Source organism: Myotis daubentonii, chromosome 10, assembly GCF_963259705.1.
Source record: "Myotis daubentonii chromosome 10, mMyoDau2.1, whole genome shotgun sequence".
In the NCBI taxonomy this organism is placed as follows: domain Eukaryota; kingdom Metazoa; phylum Chordata; class Mammalia; order Chiroptera; family Vespertilionidae; genus Myotis; species Myotis daubentonii.
The window spans coordinates 30,493,448-30,518,723 of NC_081849.1; the positions used below are offsets into that span (position 1 = coordinate 30,493,448).

At 44.2% G+C, this 25,276-nt stretch overlaps 1 protein-coding gene across 2 annotated transcripts in view; it reads left to right on the forward strand.

Moving 5' to 3' along the window:
* The window catches only part of LOC132242805 (aldo-keto reductase family 1 member D1-like), a 51,405-nt gene that overhangs the window by 1,613 nt on the left and 24,516 nt on the right, over positions 1-25,276 (forward strand). For both annotated transcript variants that reach the window (XM_059711898.1, XM_059711899.1), the window contains exons 2-3: positions 13,389-13,556; positions 24,813-24,929. In XM_059711898.1, coding sequence (XP_059567881.1) covers positions 13,389-13,556; positions 24,813-24,929 — 285 coding nt within the window. The remainder of the gene's footprint in view (positions 1-13,388; positions 13,557-24,812; positions 24,930-25,276) is intronic.

Consider the following 25,276-nt stretch of genomic DNA (forward strand, 5'->3'; position numbering starts at 1 on the left):
TAAGTTCAGCTCTGGGAAGAGCTCTTCCAGAATTCTGTTTGGTCTGTTTCCTGGGAAAATTTTTAAAGAGGTAGGTTAGCAGGATGAATATGGACCTTGCCACTAATGCTGTCTTCAATTGTAACTTCTACTTATTCTCTTCCTCCCAGAATACTCATTCTAAGTTCCCTGTATCCTTAGCCAATATCTCTGCTAGTCTGGGTGACTTACCTAGTATTATGTCCCAAATCCTCATCCCTGAGTTGTCTGAATCCCTAGTCAACTACCCTCGCAAGTCATGGCTGCTGCCTTGTCCATTAACAATCACAATTGGTAATAAGTATATCATTGGTTCACCTATCCCCTTATGATAAGGTATTGTACCCCTGCCAATATGGCAATTCTTTCCTTGAATGCTGACTTCTTACAATAAGGAGGCTGATTTCCCCTGTGAATTAGGACCTTTAGAGTCACAGAGCCTAAAATTCAGGGATGGGAAGCACACATTTTCCAAGTAGGTCAAAGGGAGTGATGCTAAAATGAATCAGTCCAACGGGGTTTTCAGACTCATGTGTTGTATTGATGACACAATACCTTACAAATATGTTGCCCTAGGACATATGTTATATCCTGTAGTTCCAAAGACAGAGAAGCATCGATCAGACCGTCAAACCTCAGAGGGAAGGTAGGGGAGGGTGGGGATAAGGGGCAGATATCAACCAAAGGACTTGTATGCATACATATAAGCCTAACCAATGGACACAGACAACAGGGGGGTGAAGGCATGAGTGGGGCGGGGGGATAATATGGAATTACATATGTAATACCTTAATTTATAAAGAAAAAAAGGAAGTCATCCTTAAGCACTTGTTCATTTCTCAAGTGGAGGAAGGGTGCTATTGGCCATTTAAGGAAATAGAACTCTTTATTTTACTGAGATTGTCTTTAATTGTGAAAAAAAATCTTTGCACTTTAGATTCTCCTATCATATCACTTATTTCAGTCTCCATATATGGTATGCTATTTGATCTGATTTTTTTCTCTAAAATTTATTTTCCTAACAAAGCTGTTAGAATTTATATAGAACTAGAGGCCCAGCCCACAAAAATCTGTGCACTGGGAGGGGGGGGGTAGCGGGGGGGAGGGCAGTGGCCCTCAGCCCGGCCTGTGCCCTCTTGCAGTCTGGGACCCCTCAGGGAATGACCACATGCTGGCTTAGGCCCGCTCCCCAGGGGATTGGGCCTAGGATGGCAATCAGACATCCCTCTGGCAGCCGGGTAGCCCTCAGGGGATGTCCACTTGCCAGCAGGGAGCAGGCATAAACTGCAGTCAGAAATCCTTAGCGCTGCTGAGGAGGCAGGAGAGGCTCCCACCACTTGTGGCTGAGCAGAGCTCCCCATGTGAGATTGTGCTGAGAACCAGAGGGCAGCTCCTGCATTGAGCATCTCCCCCCTGGTGGTCAGTGTATGTCATAGTGACCAGTCATTCCCAGTCTTTCTGTTGTTAGGGTCAGTTTGCATATTACCCTTTTACTATATAGGATAGAGGCCTGGTGCACGGGTGTGGGGGGGCTGGTTTGCCCTGAAGGGTGATATGAATCAGGGTGGGGGTCCCGCTTGGGTGTCTGGCCAGTCTGGATGAGGGGATGATGGCTGTTTGCAGCTGGTCACACGCCATTCAGGGTGGGGGTCCCCACTGGGGTGCCTGGCCAGTCTGAGTGAGGGGCTGAGGGCCATTTTCAGGCTGGTGGGCGACTGAAGCTCTCAACCTCTCCTTTTTTCTTTTTTTTTTTTAATTTTGGGATTTATTTACCTTCTATGGCTGTTACTGGAGCTGAGAGCCGGCTTTACCTCTGAGGCCCAGCTCCAGCTCTGAGACCTCTGCTGGCTGAAAGCAGGTATCTGGGGTTTGTTTGGCTTCTATAATTGAAACACTGTTGCAGCTCCAGCTTTGAGGCCCCGGCTGGCTGAAAGCAGCTATCTGGGGTTTGTTTAGCTTCTATAATTGCAACATTGTTTCTTAGAGTGCAGCTCAGAGCCCGGCAGCGGCAGGCAGGACTCTTGGCTTCCTCCATCACTAGAGCAAGCAAGCCTCCTTTTCGGTTCAGCTGCCTGGCTGTGGCCACCATCTTGGTTGGCAGTTAATTTGCATATTGACCTGATTAGCCAATGGGAAGCATGTTGGAGGTATGGTTAATTACCCTATTTGTCTTTTATTAGAGTAGATTCTCTAATGCTACATTTAAAAATTATAAAGTTTGTTGTTTAAGTCCACATATCCAACTTGTTTATCCAGATTGGTTAGAATTAATTAATAATTAATTACTAATTTAGTAATTATAGTTCACCCAATTGCTGCTTCTGTCATGTAAGGGTGAATATTTTTGTAAATATGTTTTTATTGATTTTAGAGAGAGAGGAAGCAAGAGGGAGAGAGAGGAACATAGATCAGTTGCCTCCAGTATGCACCTGTGCCATGGGTATGTGCCCTAAGTGGGAAATGAACCAGTTACCTTTTGGTGCATGAGATGATGCTCAAGGAACTGAGCCACTCCAGCCAATGCAGGGAGAATATTTTATTTTATTTTATTTTTTATTGTCTAAAGTTTTACATGTGTCTCATTTTTCCCCAATTGACCCTCCCACTCCCCCAGCCATTCCCACCCAGGGCAAGCCCCCACCGCCCCAGTGTCTGTGTCCTTTGGTTATGCTAATATGCATGCATACAAGTCCTTTTGTTGCTCTCTAACCCCCCTCCCCTATCATTGGTCTCTAGATCCATCTATTTTTCTTCATCAAATTATGTTGATCATTATATCCCATATATGAGTGAGATCATGTGATATGTTTCTCTGACTGGCATATTTCACTTAGCATAATGCTCTCCAGTTCCATCCAATATTGTTGCAAATGGTAACAATTCCTTCTTTTTGACAGCAGCATAGGATTCCATTGTGTAGATGGACCACAGTTTTTTAATCCATTCATCTGCTGATGAGCACTTAGGCTGTTTCCAACTCTTAGCTATTGTAAATTGTGCTGCTATGAACATAAGGTTGCAGATATCCTTTCTGATTGGTGTTTTTGGTTTCTTGGGATATAGTCCTAGAAGTGGGATTACTGGGTCAAATGGGAGTTCCATTTTTAATTTTTGAGGAAACTCCATACTGTCTCCCACAGTAGCTGCACCAGTCTGCATGCCCACCAGCAGTACAGGAGGGTTCCTTTTTCTCCACATCCTCATCAGCACTTGTAGTTTGCTGATTTTTTGATGATAGCCATTTTAACAGGTGTGAGATGGTATCTCATTGTTGTATTGATTTGCATCTCTCAGATGATTACTGACATTGAGCATGTTTTCATATGTTTCTGGGCCTTCTGTATGTCCTCTTTCAAAAAGTGTCTCTTTAGATCCTTTGATCATTTTTTGATTGGATTGTTTATCTTCCTAAGGAGAATATTTTTAACAAAGAAAGAGTGTACCATATATTCAGTTTTTAGAAGAGTATCTTTAATGATGGTTAAATAATTAAAGACTTTCACTACTATAACTTGTTTCTGTGACATAATCTTTACTAAACAAAGCACCATCCAAATATTACTTCAGGCTAATAGTCAATACCACACTTTTACCTTAGCCCTTGTCTTTTTCACTTCCTTTTATTTAATTTATTGGGGTAACATTAGTTAACAAAATTATATACATTTCAGGGGTATAATTCCATAATACAGCATCAGTATTGTATGTGCATCAACCAAAGTCATCTCTTTTCATCTCCATTTATCATCCCTTTACCCCTTTCTACTTCCTTCCACCCCCCTTTCCCTCTAGTAGTCACCATACTTTGTCCATGAGGATGTTTTTCTTTTGTTTTGTTTTGTTTAATCCCTTCATCTTTTTCATTCAGCCCTCAACTCCTGTGCCCTCTGACAGCTGTCAGTCTTGTCTCTGCATCTATAAGTCTGTTTTTATTTATGTTTTGTTAATTTTGTTCATTAGATTCCACATGTAAGTGAGATCATGCGATACTTCTCTTTCTCTGACTGGATTATTTCACATAGCATAATACTTTCCAGGTCCATCCAGGTTGTTGCAAAGGGTAAGATTTCCTTCTTTTTAACAACAGAGTAATCAATCGTCCATTGTGTAAATGTATCACAGCTTTTTTTTCCACTCCTTTACTGATGGGCACTTGGGCTACTTCCAAATCTTGGATATTATAAATAATGCTGAAATGAACATAGGGGTACATATCTTCTTTCCAATTAATGTTTCAGGTTTCTTTGGCTATATCCCCAGAAATGGAATCACTGACTCATAAGGCAGTTCCATTTTGAATTTTGTTTCCTCACCTAAGGATATATTTATTGATTTTAGAGAGAAATAGAGGAAGGAAGACAGAGAGAGAGAGAGAGAGAGAGAGAGAGAGAGAGAGAGAGAGAGAGAGAGAGAGAAAGAGTGTGTATATGTGTGTGTGTGTGTGTGTGTATGTGTATGTGTGTGTGTGTGTGTGTGAGAGAGAGAGAGAGAGAGAGAGAGAGAGAGAGAGAGAGAGAGAGACATTGATGTGAGAGAGAAATATTGATTGGTTGCCTCCTGCATGCACCCTGACCGAGGCACAAACCCACAACCTAGGTATGTGCCCTGACTGGGAATCGAACCCGCAACCTTTTGGTGTATGGGACAAGGTTCCAACCTACTGAGCAACCTGGCTAGAGGTTGCTTTTCATTTTTTGAGGAAACACCATACTGCATTCCACAGCAGCTACACCAATAGGCAATCCCACCAATAGCACCCAAGGGTTTCCTTTACTCCACATCATCACGCACACTTGTTTATTAATTTACTAGAGGCCCGATGCACAAACACAAACTTTGTGCAAGGGTTTCGGCCCTCACAGCCCTGGCTTCATCTGGAAGGTCGTCTGGATGGCTGTTATGCTGTTCGGCCTAATTAGCACATTAGCTCTTTATTATATAGGATTGATGATAGCCATTCTGACAGGTGTGAGGTGATATCTTCTTGTGGTTTTAATTTGCAGTTCCCTAATGATTAGTAACACTGAGCATCCTTTCATATATCTACCTATTGGCCAACTGTTTGTAGACACACATTTTTATATTTTTAAAATGTCATCACAGAGCATCATAGTGGAATACATAGACCTCTGTCTATCTGCCCTTAAATCTACAACTAATCAGACATCTTTAATGCAAAAAAAGTTACTCTGTTCAACACACTAGCAAGCTTGAGAGAGACACACATTGGTACATCTGAAGGAGGGTGTATTGGAACACTTAGGGGAGGCAAGATGAGGGAGAAAACAGGGATGGTGTCTGCAGATGTGGTTCCACAGCCACCATGGCTAGCCTGTGGCCCCAGCTAATGGGGTAGTGGTGGAGGAGTCGGGGTGGAGTGCTCACACTATGGCCCAGTGGAGATTAAGAGGGATAGAAACAGCATTGGCACCTGAGAACCTGCTTCCTCCTCCCTTACTGCAGTGGAGCCTGGTAGCAAAAGCAAAGACATGTCTCTGGTCTCCCAGCTCTATATAGTGCAGTGGCACCAGCCAGGAAGGGAACCAGGTAACCCAGCACTGGGTTCACAAAGGAAACTCTCCCCTCAGCCACTACATCCTCATACCATAGTGGTGAGGCCTCCAGACCCAGAGGAACAAAATACAGCAGAGCACTCACCACCCTATCACCCAGGTGACAACTCCCATGACCACAGTGGTGACCCCCCCCACCCCAGGGACAAGTAGAATTGGTAAGAGAAAACAGAAGCTTGTACTAGAGTACCATCTACTGGTAGACAAAACAAAGACCTCTAATTATCAACTTGATGAATTAAAATTAAGACAGTACCTAAATAAGAAAGATATTTTAAATGTTGTAGCAGAGGAACAACCCATCAAGTATCATGAACAATCAAGGTAACATGGTAACACAGAAAGGAAATAACAATTCCACAAATAAGTGAGATCATGTGGCCAATGGAACAGAACAAAGAACCCAGAAGTCGACCCAAGCGATTATGCTCAATTAATATGTGACAAAGGAGACATTGATTTTTCTCTGACTGGCATATTTCGCTTAGCATAATGCTCTCCAGTTCCATCCATAATGTTGGATATGGTTAACAATTCCTTCCTTTTGACAGCAGCGTAGAATTCCATTGTGTAGATGTACCACCATTTTTTAATCCATTCATCTGCTGATGGGCACTTAGGCTGTTTCCAAATCTTAGCTATTGTAAATTGTGCAGCTATATACACAGGGGTGCATATATCCTTTCTGATTGGTGTTTCTTGTTTCTTGGGATACATTCCTAGAAGTGGGATTACTGGGTCAAATGGAAGTTTCTTTCTTAATTTTTTGAGGAAACGCCATACTGATTTCCACAGCAGCTGCACAAGTCTGCATTGCCATCAGCAGTGTAAGAGGGCTCCTTTTTCTCTGCATCCTCCCCAGCACTTGTTGTTTGTTGATTTGTTGATGACAGCTATTCTGACAGGTGTAAGATGGTACCTCATTGTTGTTTTATTTGCATCTCTAGAATGATTAGTGACTTTGAGCATGTTTTCATATGTCCGTTGGCCTTCTGTATGTACTCTATTAAGGTCCTTTGCTGATTTTTTTGACTGGATTGTTTATCTTCCTTTTGTTAAGTTGTATGAGTTCCCTGTAAATTTTAGAGATTAACCCCTTATCAAAGATAACATTGGCAAATATTTTATCCCATGCAGTGAGCTTTCTTGTTCTTTTGTTAATGGTTTCTTTTGCTGTGCAGAAGCTTTTCATTTTGATGTAGTCTCATTATTTTATTTTCTCCTTAGTTTCCATTGCCCTAGGAGCTATATCAGTGAAGATACTGCTATGACATATGTGTGCTATTTTTCTTCTTATGGCTTCTTCTAAACTTTTTATCGTTTCCCGCCTTACATTTAAGTCCTTTATCCATTTTGAGTTTCTTTTTGTGTATGGTGTAAGTTGGTGGTCTAGTTTCATTTTTCCCCCCAAATATCCGTCCAATTTTCTCCACACCATTTATTGAAGAGACTGTCTTGACTCCATTATATGGTCTTGTCTCCTTTGTCACATATTAATTGATCATAATGGCTTGGGTTGACTTCTGGGGTTCTCTGTTCTGTTCCCTTGGTCTACATATCTGTTCTTGTGACAGTACCAGGCAATTTTGAGAACAGTGGCTTTGTAATATAGCTTGCTATCTGGTATTGTGATCCCTCCAACATTGTTTTTCCTTCTCAGGATTGCTATGGCTATTTGAGGTCCTTTTTTCTTATTCCATATGAATATTTGAAGAGTTTGTTCTAAGTCTGTGAAATATGCTGTTGGTATTTTAATGAGGATTGCATTGAAACTATAGATTGCTTTGGGTAGTATGGACATTTTAATTATGTTGATTCTACCAATCTATGAACAGGGTATATTCTTCCATTTGTTTATGTGTTCTTCTATCTCTTTTTTCAGTGTCCTGTAATTTTCTAAGCACAGTTCCTTTACATCCTTGGTTAAATTTATTCCTAGGTATCTTACTTTTTTTGCTGCAATGGTAAATCTGATTTTTTTTTTTTTTAGTTTCTCTTTCTGTGAGTTCATTATTGGTATATAAAAAAGCCATAGATTTCTTGGTGTTAATGTTGCATACTGCTACAGTGCTGCATTCATTTATTAATCTAGTAGTTTTTTGATGGAGTTTTTAGGGTTTTCAATGTACAATATCATGTCATCTGTGATAATGACAGTTTTACTTCTCTTCCAATTTGGATGCCTTTTATTTCTTCTTCTTGTCTGATCGCTATGGCTAGCACTTCAAGTACTATGTTGAACATGGGTGGTGAAAGTGGGCATCCCTGTCTTGTTCCTGTTCTTAGGGGAAATGGTTTTAGTTTTCGCTATAAGCCTTCTATTATGTTGAGGTATGATCCCTCTATTCCCACTTTACTGAGAGTTTTTATCAGAAAAGTATATAGGATTTTTGTCAAATGCCTTTTCTGCATCAATTGATATGATTATGTAATTTAAAAAAATATTTTATTGATTTTTTACAGAGAGGAAGGGAGAGAAATAGAGAGTTAGAAACATCGATGAGAGAGAAACATGGATCAGCTGCCTCTCGCACACCCCCTACTGGGGATGTGCCCGCAACCAAGGTACATGCCTTGGATGGGAATCAAACCTGGGACCTTTCAGTCTGCAGGCCGACACTCTATCCACTGAGCCAAACTGGTTAGGGCTGATTATGTGATTTTTGTCTTTTAATTTGTTTATGTGACATATTACATTTATTGATTTGTGGATACTGTACCAGCTTTGCATCCCTGAAATAAATCCCCCTTGGTCATGGTGTCTGATCTTTCTAATGTAATGCTGGATCCAGTTTGTTAAAATTCTGTTGAGGATTTTAGCATCTATGTTCATCAGGGACATTGACCTGAAATGATCTTTCTTTGTAGTGTCTTTATCTGGTTTTGGGATTAGGGTAATGGTAGCTTTGTAGAAAGAGCTTGGAATTGTGCCTTCTCTTGAAGTTTTTGGAATAATCTGAGAGGGATAGGTTTTAGTTCTTCTTTGAATATTTGGTAAAACTCCCCTATGAAGCCATGCAGTCCAGGGCTTTTGTTTGCTGGAAGCTTTTTGATTACTGTTTCAATTTCATCAGTCATTATCAGCCTGTTCAGGTTTTTTTATTCTTCTTGATTGAGTTTTAGAAGCTTGTGTTTTTCTAGGAATATGTCCTTTTCATCAAGGTTGTCCAGTTTGTTGGAGTAGAGTTGTTCCTAGTTTTTTACAATCCTTTGTATGTCTGTAGAGTCAGTTGTTACTTCATTTCTTTCATTTCTGATTTTATTTCGGTCCTCTCTGTTTCTTGGTGAGCCTGGCTAGAGGTTCATCAATCTTGTTTATCCTTTCAAAGAACCAGCTCTTGGTTTCATTGATCTTTTGTATTGTTTTTTGGTCTCTGTCATTTATTTCTGCTGTGAGCTTCATTATTTCCTTCCTTCTGGTTACCCTGAGATTTTCTTGCTGCTCTCTTTAAATTGAAAGGTTAGATAATTTACCTTTTCTTTTCTTTTTTTTTTAGGTAGGCCTGCAGAGCTATGAACTTCCCTCTTAGGACTGCTTTCACTGTGTCCCATAGGTTTTGGATTGTTGTGTTTTCATTGTAATTTGTTTCCAGGATGCTCTTTGGTAACCCAATCATTGTTTAATAGCATGCTATTTAGCCTCCAAGTGTTTGATTTTTTTGGTTTTTATTGTAATTTTATGCCATTGTGACCTGAGAAGATGCTTGGTATGATTTCTATCTTCTTGAATTTGAAGAGACCTTGCCTGTGTCCTAATATGTGGTCTATCTTAGATGTCTATTAAGTCCATCTGATCTAGTGAGTCATTTAGGATTGCTGTTTCTTTGCTGATTTTTTTGCTTAGAGGATTTATCCAGTGGTGTCAATGGGGTATTAAAGTCCCCTACTATGATTGTACTGCTGTCAATCTTTCCCTTGATATCTTCCAGAAGTTTTTTTTATGTATTTGGCTGCTCCTGTATTGGGTGCATATATATTTACCAGAGTTACTTCCTAGTGCTGAATTGCTCCCTTTAGTGTTATGAAGTCGCCCTCCTTATCTCTTGTTGTGGCCTTTACTTTGAGGTCTATTTTGTCAGATATAAGTATTGCTATCCCAGCTTTTTTCTCATTTTAATTTGCCTGAAAATTTTTTTCCCATCCTTTCATTATCAGTCTGTGTAAATCCTTTATTCTGAGGTGGGTCTCTTGTAGACAGCAAATATATGGGTCATGTTTTCTTATCCATTCAGCTACCCTATGTCTTTTGATTGGAGCATTTAATTATTTACATTTAAAGTTATTAATGACAAGCACTTTTTTGTCACCATTTTTATTCTTCATGCTTATGTTCCTTCTTGCCTTTCTATTTCTTCTTTTTATAGCAGTCCCTACAGTGGCTCTCAACCTTCCTAATGCCGCGACCCTTTAATACAGTTCCTCATGTTGTGGTGACCCCCAACCATAAAATTATTTTCATTGCTACTTTATAACTGTAATTTTGCTACTGTTATGAATCGTAATATGCAGTATGTAATCTGATATGCAGTATGTATTTTCATTGTTCGTGACCCACAGGTTGAGAACCGCTGCTGGGCATTTCTTGCATTTCTGGCTTGGTAATAAACTCTCTTAGCCATTGTTGCCTGAGAAGCTCCTGATTCCACCTTCAATTTTGAATGATAGCCTTGCTGGGTATAGTATTCTTGGATTTAGTCCCTTGCTTTACATCACTGTATATTTTATTCCATTCCCTTCCCATCTGGCCTGATGTGTTTCTGTTGAGAAATCAGTTTTTATTCTAATGGAAGATCCCTTGAAGGTCACTTTCTGTGTCTCTCTGGCAGCCTTTAAGATTCTTACTTTGTCATTGATTTTTGCCAATTTAATTATGATGTGTCTTGGCGTTGGTCTTTTTTGGGTTCAACTTGTTGGGGACTCTATGTGCTTCTAGGACTTATATGGTTTTTTTTCTTCCCAATATCAGGGAAGTTTTCTGTCATTATTTTTAAACACTATTCCTTGCTTTGCTTCCTCTCCTTCTGGTACCCATATTATGCAGATGTTGTTTCATTTCGTGTTGTCCCAAAGCTCCCTTAGGCTCTCCTCCTGCTTTTTAAGTTTTCTTTCCGGTTGCTGTTGTGTTTGTGTGTGTTTTCCTACCTTGTCCTCTAATTTCACTGATACAGTCCTCAGCCTCTTCTAGTCTACTGTTGAAGCCTTCCATTGTGTTCTTTATTGCAGCTAGGCCATTCGTTATTTCCTCTTAGTTCCTTTTCATGTTAGTGACATTCTCATTCAGCTCCTTATAATTCTCATTGAGTTTTGTGTATTTTTCATCTAGACATTTGAGCATCCTTATAACCATTACTCTGAATTCTTTCTCTGACCTATTACTTGCCTCCATTTCATTTAAGTCTCTTTCTGGTGATCCTCTTTTTCTTTCCTTTAGGGATTGTTTTTTTATCTCCTCATTTTTTGCTGTAACGTTTTAATTGTTCTATGTCATATATCCAACTGCTTTTCTACCCAGGTCCTTTTGGAGGTGGTGCTATGTAGTTGGTGGTTTGGGGGTTCCAGTAGTGTGGTCTCTCATGTCTCCTGGGCTTGGTGATCTAGTGGAGCCCCCTACTTGAGCTTTTTGGGCTCTCTTGATGTAGTTGGGTCTTGAATGTTAGTTTTTTATTTGTGGATGAAGCTCATTCATGGATTGGCAAAGTGACTCACCCCTGGCTTCATTGTGCAAGCTGTTGTGGATATGATCATGGTTCCGGCTCTTGTGGAAAGTGTTGCCTGATGTCTCACTGGTATGTGCTCACTGTGATTTCCCAGTCCATGGCCTGGGAAGAAGGGGTCTCAGGGCCAGAGGCTCAGGTACTCTGACTTTGGCCAGTGTTTTGTGATTTGCTGGGGTAGCATCACTCTGCAACTTACTATGAGGGTCCCAGAGCCCGTGAAGGTGGGGGGCAGCTATCCCATTGTCTGTGGTTACGAATTTGTGACTCTGGCAAAATGATTTCCCTCTCTCAGTTATAAGGGAGTTCAGGAGCAAGCAGCTGGGGATATAGGAATCTTGGGAGTCTGTGGCTGAAACAATGTGACCTTGTCTGGGGAGGTGAGTCCTCAGTAACACACCAAGGTGTCCATTGGTAGGCAGCTGGGAGGGGGGTGTCATGGATCCTGCTGAGGGAGCCGTATGCCCTTGGTTGGAGATGCACATGCCCAGTGGCAGCTCACTGAGGGGCCCAGGAACTGTGCCAGGGCTATGTTCTCGCAGGGTCTACACACTAGAGTGGCGTGATCATGTGTGCTGCCGGCCCTGGGGAGGGAAAAGTCCCAGTTTCTGCTTTAGGAGATGTGCACCTTTGGTTAGCTATGCACACCCACCGGTGGCTTACAGAGGCACCCAGGTGCTGTCTGCTGGGGTGGTAGGCTCAGGAGGCCCACGTGCTGGAGCAGAGCAACCAGAAGGACTGGATACGGCATCTGGGGTCACACTTTGCAGCAGCTCAGAGAGGAACCCAAGAGACACATTACTGGGACAGTGAATTCAGGGGGCCTGTGCGCTGGCTCAGTGCGACTGCGGTGACTGGAGTTCAGCAGCTGACAAGGGGGAAGTTCAAGTTTCTGCTGCCGGGGCCTTGTTCCCTTGGTTGGATATGAGCACACACAATGGCAGCTCACAGAGGCACCTGGGAGCCACCTGCCAGGTTGGCAGGCTCAGAGGGACCCATTTGCTGAAGCCACGTGACTGTGGTGTCTCTGAGCAGGCAGGTGGGGAGGGGGAAGTCCCAGTTTCTGTTGTCAGGGCTGTGTTCCCTTGTTTGGATATGAGTGCACCCAGTGGGGGCTCACAGAGGCAACCGGGAGCCAGGTGATGGGCTCAGGAGGCCTGTGCACTGAAAACGTAACTTTGGTGTCTGGAGGTCAGCAGTCGGGGAGATAGAATTCACACTTACTGCTGCAGGATCCGTGAACCCTTGGACATGGACATGCTAGGGTCTGCAGGTCTGGGGGCGGGAAGCAGGACTTTGGCTGGTGTGGCTGCAGGGTCATGGACAGTGTCCAAAGTCAGTCTAGATGGTTGTGCTGATGAGTTCCTAGAGGAGGCCACTCTCCCCTTCAAGATGGCCTGGGCTCCGTGCCTGAGCCCCGTAGGCTGGAGAGTGCCCGCAGCAGTGGTAGGGGCTCCCTGCCCAGGAGAGCCTGGTCTGCCAGCCTCTGATACTCCTGCTAGATTTAACTGTCCCTCACTCACTCACACACACTACATACATCTACACACTCTCCTTTCACCCCCTCACTCACTCACTCACACACATCCTGACAGCCACCATCTTATGTTCCCATTCTTTTTTGTCTTGCTTCTTTTCTTCAGTATACTTATTTGATATTCATCCATGTTGCTGTGTCTATCAATAGTTCATTCCTTTTTACTACCTTTTAGTTTTCCATTCTGTGGCTATATCTCAGTTTATTCATCCAAACCTTTGATTTAGAACTGAACCAATGTCAATGAACTGTGCCTTCCTATAGCATGGGAACCATGAAATATCTTGTCACTGGTCACATTGATCAAGTCACATTTCTGAAACCACAAATCTAAGGGCAGACCTGGGATGGATGGAGTCTCCCATTGAGGATGGAATGCTCCCTAGAAGGTCAGTTTCTCCAGCCTCTAGATACCATCTTCCAATCACAACAGCATGGAATTGGGAATTTGTCATTTTCACTCTACAGCAGTGTCCTGATTAATACAGATTAAACTAAATGAAAGACTCATTTCTTTTCTCCCAAACTTCAACCCCTTTATTTCAGACCCCTAAGGGGAGCTGTAGGGCAGGAGTGAAGTTTGCCATCGATGTTGGGTACCGGCACATTGATGGGGCCTACAGCTACCGGAATGAGCACGAAGTGGGGGAGGCCATCAGAGAGAAGATAGCAGAAGGAAGGGTGAAGAGAGAGGATATTTTCTACTGCGGAAAGGTGAGAGCTTCCTTTCACCCTCCATCCCCTCATATTAATGATGGACCTGATGTCACTTTTCTCTGCCCAGGAAAGTTGGACTCACGAAGAGGAGTGAATTTTCAACTGCCAAATTTCTTACTCTTGCCAAGATGTTAGGGACTAATAAGCCCTTTGAAGTGGGCTTCAGGCAAAGCCCTTTCTTCATACATGGGCACTGATTTAAAACATGCAAAGAACCAAGTCTATAGAGCAAAAATTATGGAAGTGGAGGGAAAGGAGGAGTTGGTTCACATTATAAAACAGCAGTTCTCAACCTGTGGGTTGCGACCCCTTTGGGGGTCTAATGACCCTTTCACAGGGGTCGCCTAAAACCATTGGAAAACACATGTATAATTAAATATTGTTTTGTGATTAATCACTATGCTTTAGTTATGTTCAATTTGTAACAATCAAATTGGGTGTCACCACAACATGAGAAACTGTAATAAAGGGTCGTGGCACTAGGAAGGTTGAGAACCACTGTTATAGAAGTATTTGCTAAAGGTTTCTTTAAACATTTGTGCCTCCTTTTCTGCCTATTTGTTCATAGATAAATAATTTTTTTATTATATCTTTATTGTTGAAAGTATTACATATGTCCTACACTGAGACCTTCTAACCCACCTCCAACACCCACGCCAGGCCTTCATCACCCTATTGTCTGTGTCCATGGATTTTATATATACACACATACATGCATACAAGTTCTTTCCTTTTTCTCTTCCCACCCACCCACCCTCCCTTTCTTTCCCTCTGTTATTCAGAAGTCTGTTCAATGCTTCTATGTCTCTGGATCTATTTTGTTCATCAGTTTATTTTGTTCATTAAATTCCGCTTATGAGTGAGATTATGTGCTACTTGTCTTTCTCTGACTGGCTTATTTTTGCTTATCACAGAGGTTCTCAACCTGTGGGTCATGACCCCTTTGGGGGTTGAACGACCCATTCACAGGAGTTGCCTAAGACCATCGGAAAACATATATATAATTACATATTGTTTTTGTGATTAATCACTATGCTTTAATAAGTTCAATTTGTAACAATGAAATTGGGGGTCACCACAACATGAGGAACTGTATTAAAGGGTTGTGGCAGTAGAAAGGTTGAGAACCACTGGCTTAGCATAATACGCTAAAGGTCCCTCCAAGCTTTCTCAAAGAGTAAGAGATCCTTTTTCTGGTGCATAGTATCTATCTATATATATAAAAGCCTTAGCAACCAACCGATCAACCAGTAACTATGATGCACACTGACCACCAGGGGGCAGACGCTCAACGTGAGAGCTGCCCCCTCGTGATCAGTGCACTCCAGCAGTGGGAGTCCTGCTCAGCTGACCGCCAGGTGCCAGACGCTGAGCTCATGGCTGGCGAGAGCTGCTGTGGTGGCACAAGCCTTTCCTACTCAGGGGTGGCTGGGATTGAGCCCATGGCAGGCACAGCGGGGCCAGGAGGCAGGAGCAGCAGGTGGCGTTGGACTGCCAGTTTTGGCCTAATCCCCGCAGGTCATCCCGAGGGACCCCATCAGTGCACAAATCCATGCACCAGGCCTCTAGTTCCATGATATAAATGTACCACAGCTTTTTTATCCACTCATCTAATAATGGACACTTGGGTTTTCCTGGCTTTAGCTTTTATAAATTGTGCTATGAACACAGGCATACATATATCCTTTCTGATTAGTGTTTCAGGATTCTTAGGATATATTCCTAGAAGTGGGATCACTGGGTCAAGAGGCAGTTCCATATTTAATTTTTTGAGGAAACTCCATAATGTTTTCCATAATGGCTGCACCAGTCTGCATTCCCACTAGCAGTGTACTAGGGTTCCCTTTTCTCTACATCCTTGCCATCACCTGTTATTTGTTGATTTACTGATGGTAGCCATTCTAACAAGTGTGAGGTGATAGCACATTGTTGTTTTAATTTGTATCTCTCTGATGATAAGTGACTTTGAGCACTTTTCCATCTGTCTCTTGGCAATGTGTGTATCCACTTTTGAAAGTGTCCATATAGGTCCTTTGCCCATTTTTTAAAAAATATATTTTATTAATTTTTTACAGAGAGGAAGGGAGAGGGATAGAGAGTTAGAAACATCGATGAGAGAGAAACATCAATCAGTTGCCTCCTGCACACCCCCTACTGGGGATGTACTTGCAACCAAAGTACATGCCCTTAACTGGAATCGAACCTGGGACCCTTCAGTCTGCAGGCTGAACGCTCTATCCACTGAGCCAAGCCGGTTAGGGCCTTTGCCCATTTTTAATTGAATTGTTTGTCTTCCTTTTGTTAAGTTGTATGACATTCGGGTTGTCTTTATTGTTTTTTTTAATATATTTTTATTGATTTTCTGAAAGAAAGGGAGAGGGGGAGAGAGATAGAAACATCAATGATGAGAGAGAATCATTGATTGGCTGCCTCCTGCATGTCCCTTCCTGGGGATCAAGCATGCAACCTTGGCATGTGCCCTTAACCGGAATTGAACCTGGGACCCTTCAGTCTGCAGGCCGACAATTTATACAGTGAGCCAAACCAGCTAGGGCTCCGTATATATTTTGGATATTAATCCTTTGTACGGTGTATCATTGTCATATATTGTGGGCTCCCTTTTCATTTTATTCATGGTTTCTCATGCTGTGCAGAAGCTTTTTATTTTGATGTAGTCCTATTTGTTTATTTTCTCCTTAGTTTCCTTTGCCCTAGGACCATGATCAGCAAACTGCGGCTTGCAGGCCACATGCGGCTCTTTGGCCCCTTGAGTGTGGTTCTTCCACAAAATCCCACGTGCGGGCGCACATGTACAGTGGATTGAAACTTCGTGTCCCATGCACAGAAGTCGGTATTTTGTGGAAGAGCCACACTCAAGGGGCCAAAGAGCTGCATGTGGCTAGCAAACCTCAGTTTGCCGGGCCGCAGTTTGCCAACCACTGCCCTAGGAGATGTATCAGTAAACATATTACTATGAGAGATGTCTGAGATTTTGCTGCCTGTAATTTCTTCTAGGATTTTTAAGGTTGTACTAGAGGCCCGGTGAATGGATTCATGCCCATTGAAAGGAAAGTAACTAGAAGATGGCCGGTGGGGTGGGACTGGGTGAGACGGGCCAGACATGCCCTGGAGCCAACCTCCTGTGGTCTCTCCCCAGCCAGCCGCACCTGAGGCAGCACTGAGGCTCAGAGGCCATCTGCTGAGTGAGCGGGGTTCCTCCAGTAGATGCAGTCCCTCAGCCTGGCCTGCAGGGATCGGGCCAAATCTGACAGTCCGACATCCCCTGAGGAGTCCCGGAGTATGGGAGGGCACTCTACAAAGTTGCTGTTGCTTGGCAGCTCCTGTGTTGAGCGTCTGCCTCCTGGTGGTCAGTGCGCATCATAGCTACCAGTTGGAGCATGTTCCCCTGGTGGTCATTGCGTGTCATAGCTACCGGTCAAACAGTAGAACAGTTGGACAGACGCTTAGGCTTTTATATATATACTAGAGGCCCTGTGCATGAATTTCGAGTACTTGGGGGGGTGTCCCTCAGCCTGGAGTGCACCCTCTCAAGGTCCAGGAGACCTTGGGGGATGTCCAGCTGACAGCCAAGGGGAGTGGGCCTAAGCCGTCAGTAAGACATCCTTAGCACTGCCGTGGTGGTGGGAGAGGCTCCCACCACCACCACTGCATTCGCCAGCAGTGAGCCCAGCTTCTGGTGGAGCGCACTGACCACCAGGGGGCAGCTCCTGAATTGAGTGCCTGCCCCTTGGTGGTCAATGTGCATCATAGTGACCCATCGTTCCCCTGTTCAGTTGATTTGCATATAAGCCTTTTATTATATAGGATAGATGACTTATATTTATGTATTTTACCATAGAGCACTAACTCTTTATTGAGCTATAATTCACGTACAAAAAGTTCACCATTTTAAATAAGTAATTATTTGTATATTCACAAAAGTTGCATAACCATAACAACTACCTAATTTCAGAATATTTTCATCAAGGGGTTGTGGTGCCACCCCTGTCACATACAGAGCCAGCCGATCAGGGGGTTGGGGAGCTCCCCCGTCTCACACAGAGCAGGGCCAATCAGGGGGTTGAGGAGCTCCCCCATGTCACTCACAGAGTAGGGCCGATAGGGGAGTTGGGGCACCGCTCCCTGTCACACACAGAGCAGGGCGGATCAGGGGGTTGGGGCGCCGCACCCTGTCACACTCAGGGCAGGGCCAATGGGGAGGTTATGGCTCTACCCCATCACACACAGAGCAGGGCCTGTGGGGGGGTTTGGGCGCCGCACCCTGTCACACACAGAGCAGGGCCGATCAGGGGGTTGGGGCGCCGCACCCTGTCACACATAGAGCTCCAGGGCAATCAGGGGGTTGGGGCGCTCCCCCCTATCAGGCACAGAGCAGGGCTGATCAGGGGGTTGGGGCGCCTTCCCCTGTCACGAACAGAGCAGGGCGGATAGGGAGGTTGTGGCCCCGCCCCCTGTCACACACAGAGCCGCAGGGCAATCAGGGGGTTTGGGCACTGCCCCCTGTCACGCTGATCCCGGTGCCGGGAGGCCTCGCAGGTCCGCTGATCCGGTGCTGAGAGGCATATTACCCTTTTACTACATAGGATAGAGGCCTGGTTCACGGGTGGGGGCCGGCTGGTTTGCCATGAAGGGTGTCCTAGATCAGAGTGGGGGTCCCCACTGGGGTGCCTGGCCAGCCTGGATGAGGGGATGATGGCTATTTGCAGCTGGTCACACACCCTTCAGGGTTGGGGTCCCCACTGGGGTGCCTGGCCAGTCTGGGTGAGGGGCTGAGGGCTGTTTTCAGGCTGGTGGGTGACTGAAGCTCCCAAATGCTCCTTTTTTCCTTTTTTTTTTTTTTTAATTCTGGGCCAGCTTTAGCTCTGGCTCCAGCTCTGAGGCCTCGGCTGCTGAAAGCAGGTATCTGGTCTATTTGGGTTCTATAATCGAAACACTGATTCAACTCCAGCTCTGAGATCCCGGCTGGCTGAAAGCAGGTTTCTGGAGTTTGTTTAGATTCTATATTTGTAACAATGTTTCAAACTGCAAGCTTAGAGGCCGGCAGCGGCAGGCGGGGAATGTTGGCTTCCTCCATCACTGAAGCAAGCAAGCCTCATGTTCATTTCAAGCTGCCTGGCTGCCGGCTGCCATCTTGGCTGGCAGTTAATTTGCATATCGCCCTGATTAGCCAAGGGTAGCAGAGGTATGGCTAATTACCATGTTTCTCTTTTATTAGATAAGACTAGAGGCCCTGTGCATGAAATTCGAGTACCTTGAGAGGTCCCTCAGCCCGGCCTGCACCCTCTCATGGTCCAGGAGTCCTTGGGGGATGTCCAACTGACAGCCAAGGGGAGTGGGCCTAAGGTGTCAGTCAGACATCCTTAACGCTGCTGCAGAGGTAGGAGAGGCTCCCACCACCACTGCTGCATTTGCCAGCTGTGAGCCCAGCTTCTGGCTGAAAGGCCCTTCCCCTGTGGGAGCGCACTGACCATCAGGAGGCAGCTCCTGAATTGAGTGTCAGCCCTTTGGTGGTCAATGTGTGCCATAGTGACCCATCATTCCCCTGTTCAGTTGATTTGCATATAAGCCTTTTATTATATAGGATAGATGACTTATATTTACGTATTTTATCATAGAGCACTAATTCTTTATTGAGCTATAATTCACATACCCAAATTTCACCATTTTGAATAAGTAATTATTTGTATATTCACAAAAGTTGCATGACCATAACCATTACCTAATTTCAGAATATTTTCATCACTCTAAAAAAAAAAACATCCCATGCCCAATAGCAATCACTTCTATTTATCCCTTTCCCCAATTTAATTGTGATCATTATCTACTTTCTGTCTCTATCATTTTCCTATTTTGGACATTTCATACAAATGGAATCATACAATATGACCTTTTGTGTCTAGCTTCTTTCATTTAGTATAATGTTTCTAGGTCCATCCAAGTCGTAACATGTATCAGAATATAATTTCTTTTCATGGTCAAATAGTATCCCATTGTATGGATAGACCCCCTTTTGTTTAGATCACTACCTTGTGAGCAATTTAAACCTCCAGTGTTATATATCACTATCCACTGAAGAGCAATCAGAAAAATAAAGCATCACGATTAAAATGAAAGCCAATGGGAATAAAGAATGTATATTTAGGGGGAAGCTTTGCAGGAATAAAGCTGTAGAACTTTAAAGAACTTATAATACAATTCTCCTGAGGAACCTAAAGAAAAGAAGATACTGTCTCTGATTTCACCCTCTCCCCAGGCCTCCCCTCCTTCCAGCTCCCTACTCAGTCTCTTTCCAATTTCTCCAGGGGTTTTCAGTTCCCCAAATCACTAGCCACATATGGGTCACGATTCCGAGGGGCCGCATGGAGCCACTGTCCCAAAATATCAACCTGAAGCTTTTCACTTTATTATAGCTTTACAATTCTGATACCTAAAGATTTTATTATGACAGTCTCACATCAGAGTAAAACCTTAAACCTTAAACAGTTCCTCTCCAAATGTTTCCACAGAGGAGTAAACTTGAATTCATATTGTGAGAACCTATGCCAAAGCAACCTGCCCAAAGCCAGAAAGACTCTTGAAAACTTTGACTTATCTTAAAATTTTTAAAACTTTTACATTATCTGCATAAATTTTTTATTGCTTAAAGTATTACAAAAAGTATTACATATGTCTCCTTTTTTTCCCCCGCCCTTGACAATCCCCTTGCCTCCCCTACCCCCCAGTGTCTTATGTCCATTGGTTATGCTTATATGCATGCATACAAGTCCTTTGCTTGATCTCTTACCCACCCCCCTCTTGCCCTCCCACCCTCCCCGGCCTTCCTGCTGTTATCCTTGTTTGTTTCATGCAAGAATGAGGTTTGTAATAACCACCAAGAAAAATGAACCCCAAAATTTCCTTCTGGTAAACATTTAAACCTATTGCAATATCTATCATGTTGGAAAAATCACACTGAATTAAATCAACTATTTCATAAAGTTAGCATGAATTATCATTTACAAAATACTTAAAAAGTACCTATTATAAAGCTAGTACTATATGGTTTTCTTAAATCCTATCTAATAATAAACAAACAGGATAATTAACTGTACCTTTGCTACCCTTCCCATTAGCTAATCAGCGAGATATGCAAATTAACTGCCAACCAAGATGGCGGCCGGCAGCTGGCAGCTGAAGTGAACAGGAGGCTTGCTTGCTCCAGTGAAGGAGGAAGCCAAGGTTCCCCACCTGCCGCTGCTGGGCTCTGAGCTTGCACTCTAAGAAACAATGTTGCAAATACAGAAGCTAAACAAACCCCAGAAACCTGCTTTCAGCCGTCAGAACTGGAGTTGCAACAGTGTTTCAATTATAGAAGCCAAACAAAAGCAGATACCTGCTTTCAGCAGCCAAGGTCTCAGAGCTGGAGCCGAGCCTCAGAGCTAAAGCCGGCTCTCAGCTCCAGTGACAGCCATGGACGGTAAATAAATCCCAGAATAAAAAAAAAAGAAAAAAAGGGGATGTTGGGAGCTTCAGTCACCCACCAGCCTGAAAGCAGCCCTCAGCCCCTCACCCAGACTGGCCAGGCACCCCAGTGGGGACCCCCACACTGAAGGGGGTGCAACCAGCTGCAAACAGCCATCATCCCCTCATCCAGGCTGGCCAGGCACCCACGCAGGACCCACACCATGATCCGGGACACCCTTCAGGGCAAACCAGACAGCCCCGTGCATCAGGCCTCTATCTTATATAGGAACAGGGTAATATGCAAACTGACCCTAACAGCAGAAAGACTCGGAATGACTGGTCACTATGACATACACTGACCACCAGGGGGCAGACGCTCAATGAAGGAGCTGCCCTCTGGTGGTCAGGGCGCTCTCACATGGGAGGAGCTCTGCTCAGCCACAAGCCAGGCTGATGGCTGCCAGTACAGCGGTGGTGGTGGGACCCTCTCCTGCCTCCTCAGCAGCGCTAAGGATGTCTGACTGCAGTTTAGGCCTGCTCCCCACTAGCAAGTGGACATCCCCCAAGGGCTGCCGGGCTGCCAGAGGGATGTCTGATTGCCATCTTAGGCCCAATCCCCCAGGGAGCGAGCCTAAGCCAGCAGGTGGTCATCCCCTGAGGGGTCCCAGACTATGAGAGGGCACAGGCCGGGCTGAGGGACCCCCTCTCCCCCACGAGTGCACAAATTTTTGTGCACTGGGCCTCTAGTATATATATAAAAACCTAATGTGGAAATTGTCTCCTCGGGAGTTCAATCGCTCACTATGACATGCGCTGACCACCAGGGGGTGGTGCAGAATGAAGGAAGGACCTGGCCAGCAGCTGGCAGCCAGGGGAAGGAAAGCCCTGGCTGGCAGCCGGGAGGCCCTGATCAGCCCTGGTCATTGGCCTGGCCTAAGGATCCTACTTGTGCATGAATTTTGTGCACTGGGCCTCTAGTTGAGATATAATTGACATATAACATTATGTGAATTTGTGTACAACATGTTCATTTGAAACACTTATGGATTGCAAAATGATTACCACCATAATGTTAGCTAACACCTCCATCTCTTCACATCATTACCATTCCTTTTTTTATGGTGAGAAAACATTTAAGACCTACTCTCTTAGCAACTTTAAAGTATGCAAAAAAGTATCATTAACCTCAAATACCATGCTGTACATTAGCTCCCCAGAACTTAGTCATCTCATAACTAGAAGTTTATACCCTTTGACCAACATCTCCTCATTTTCACTCATGGTTAGCTGTCTAATTGTTGGCCTTGTTGTGGGATAAGTCTGGGGCTCATACCCTGCCTTGTTGGTAACATTATTGTTTCAAATAGACATCCAGTAACTTCTTAGTAGGAACTGACAAAATTTCTCTGGAGTCTGAGTACAACCAAATGAGAGCAAAAGACTAATAAGAGGAAATATAAATCTTTGCAATAATTTAAAACTTCAAAAACTTCTGCATTGCCTGTGACAGTGTGAAGGATCCAGTGAAGATGTCCACACAATCATATTTCTTGCTCAAATGAAGCACATCCTTTATCAGAGTGACATGAAAATAAAGGGGCCAGGTCAGCACAACTATTCAGGTACATGCTCCCTAGTTACACAGTGAGGAAAAGTATAATTACTGAGAGTCAATTAGGAAATTAGCACTGCACAGAGGAAGGCTTGTCTCCAAATTAGATCCTCTGTGGTTCAGGTGAATCTTTAAGTCTCTGGTCCATTATTCTTATTTTTAAAATAATTTTTATCTTTCAATTACAGCTAATGTACAATATTATATTAGCTTCTGGTGTACAACCCAGTGATTAGACATTTAAATAACTTACAAAGTGCTCACCCTGATAAATCTAGTACCCATCTAAGACTATACATAGTTATTACAATACTAGGGGCCTGGTGCACGAAATTCGTGCACTGGGTGTGGGGCGGGGGGGGAGTGTCCCTCAGCCCAGCTTGCCCCCTCTCACATACTGGGAGCCCTCAGGTGTTGACCCCCATCACCCTCCAATCGCAGGATCGGCCCCTTGCCCAGGCCTGACGCCTCTGGCCTAGGCGTCCGGCCCGGGCAGCGGGGACCCGCAGCTGCAGCGGCCCCACGATCCTGGGCTTCGCTTTAGGCCCAGGCAAGGGACCCCTAGCTCCCGGGACTGCCAGCTTCGACCGTGCCCAGCTCCCATCGCTGGCTCCACCCCTACTTCCTGCTATCACTGTCCAGGGCGGAAAAGGCACCTGATTCTCCGATTATGGCTGGGGGGCAGGGCAAAGGCGGCCCCAGGGCTGCCTTTGCCCTGCCCCCCAGCTCTTAGCTCCCCCCTGGGTTTCTGATCACTGTCAGTGGCAGGGGGCTTCTTCCTGCTTTCCCTTTCGCCTCCCGGCATTGTGCCTACATATGCAAATTAACTGCCATCTTGTTGGCAGTTAACTGCCAATCTTAGTTGGCAGTTAATTTGCATATAGCCCTGATTAGCCAATGAAAAGGGTATCGTCGTACGCCAATTACCATTTTTCTCTTTTATTAGTGTAGATTATTGACTATACTAGAGGCCCGGGGCATGAAATTTGTACACTCGGGAGGGGTGGTCCCCAACCTGACCTGTGCCCGCACACAGTGCGGTAGCCCCACGATTGATCTCCCCAAAGAGGTAGGCTCTGCCCACGCATCCAGAGCTCCTCAATGGATTGTCCCAAAGAGGTAGGCCACAGCCAGGGGTCGCGCCCTTGGCATCGCCACGTGGAGCCACGGGACCTGCCTCAGTGCCATGCACACAGCGTCAAGTCCCCACCGACCCACACGCATCTGCTGCACATGCAGTCTCCTGGTGATGGATTGTTACAGCGTGACAACGTGAGGGTGTGACAACCACATAGGCTTTTATTCATATAGATTCCCTATGCTATGCTTTACATCCCCATGACTATCCTGTTACTACAAATCCAATCTGTACTACTTAATCCCTTCATGTTTTCCCACATCCCCCCAACTCTCCTCCCATCTGGCAACCATCCAAATGGTCTCTGCATCTGTGAGTCCTTATTTGTTGCTGCTTGTTGATTTATTTTGTTTTCTAGGTTACAGGTATAAGTGAAATCATATGACATTTGCCTTTCTCTCTTTGTCTTATGTCACTCAGCACAGTATCCTGTAGGTCCACCCATGCTGTTGCAGACGGCAATATTTCATTCTTTTTAATGGCTCAGTAATATTCCATTGCATAGATGCACTACTTCCTTATCCACTCACCTACTGATGGGCACTTGGGTTACTCCCATATTTTGGCTATTGTAAATAATGCTGCAATGAACATATGGATACATATTCTGGTATTATATTCATTTTTAAAATATATTTTTTTAATTAATTTCAGAGATGATGGAAGAGGGAGAGAGAGATAAAACATCAATGATGAGAGAGAATCATTGATCAGCTGCCTCTGCACGCACCCTACTGGAGATTGAGCCTGCAACCCGGGCATGTGCCCTTGACTGGAATCAAACCCGGGACCATTCAGTCCTCAGGCTGGCACGCTATCCACTGAGCCAAACCAGCTAAGGCAGTTCTGATATTATAGTCTGATAAAGTTGTACTACGGGTGTCAAGAGTTATATCAGCTTATCCTATACTCAGATGAAACTTCAGCATAAACATTTTTATGCAGTAAAATGAATGAATGCATCGTAAAGAATAAAGAGCTGCACCCTTTACTTTTAAAGAGAGTGGATGTCACAATGATCCCCTTTTTATTCTTTCAGCTTTGGGGTACAGATTTTGACCCAAAGAGAGTCCTCCCAAGACTGCAGAAGACACTCCAGGACCTCCAGCTAGATTATGTTGATCTTTACATAATGGAAACGCCCATGGCTTTTAAGGTGAGTTCAGACACCTAAAGGTTTGGCCTCTGCTCTTTGGCAGCCACGAGCCAGCAGCCATGTGCACAAAGCTAGTTTATTACTTAGCACCACAGAATGTTATCGTTTTGTTACTGTAGGTCAGACAGCACTGACCTAGCCTAACAAATGCCCAGAAAGATTATGTGTAACAGACTCAGGCTTGGATCCCATGGTTCTTGATTCCAACTCCAATGCACTTTTTATTACAACATGTCTTTACAACTGTAGTTTAAATTGTCTCCATCAATCCATCACATAGTCACCAAAGGGTACTCCATATTTTAATTGTCCAGCATCCAGACACACCCTTCTTCCCACTCATAAAG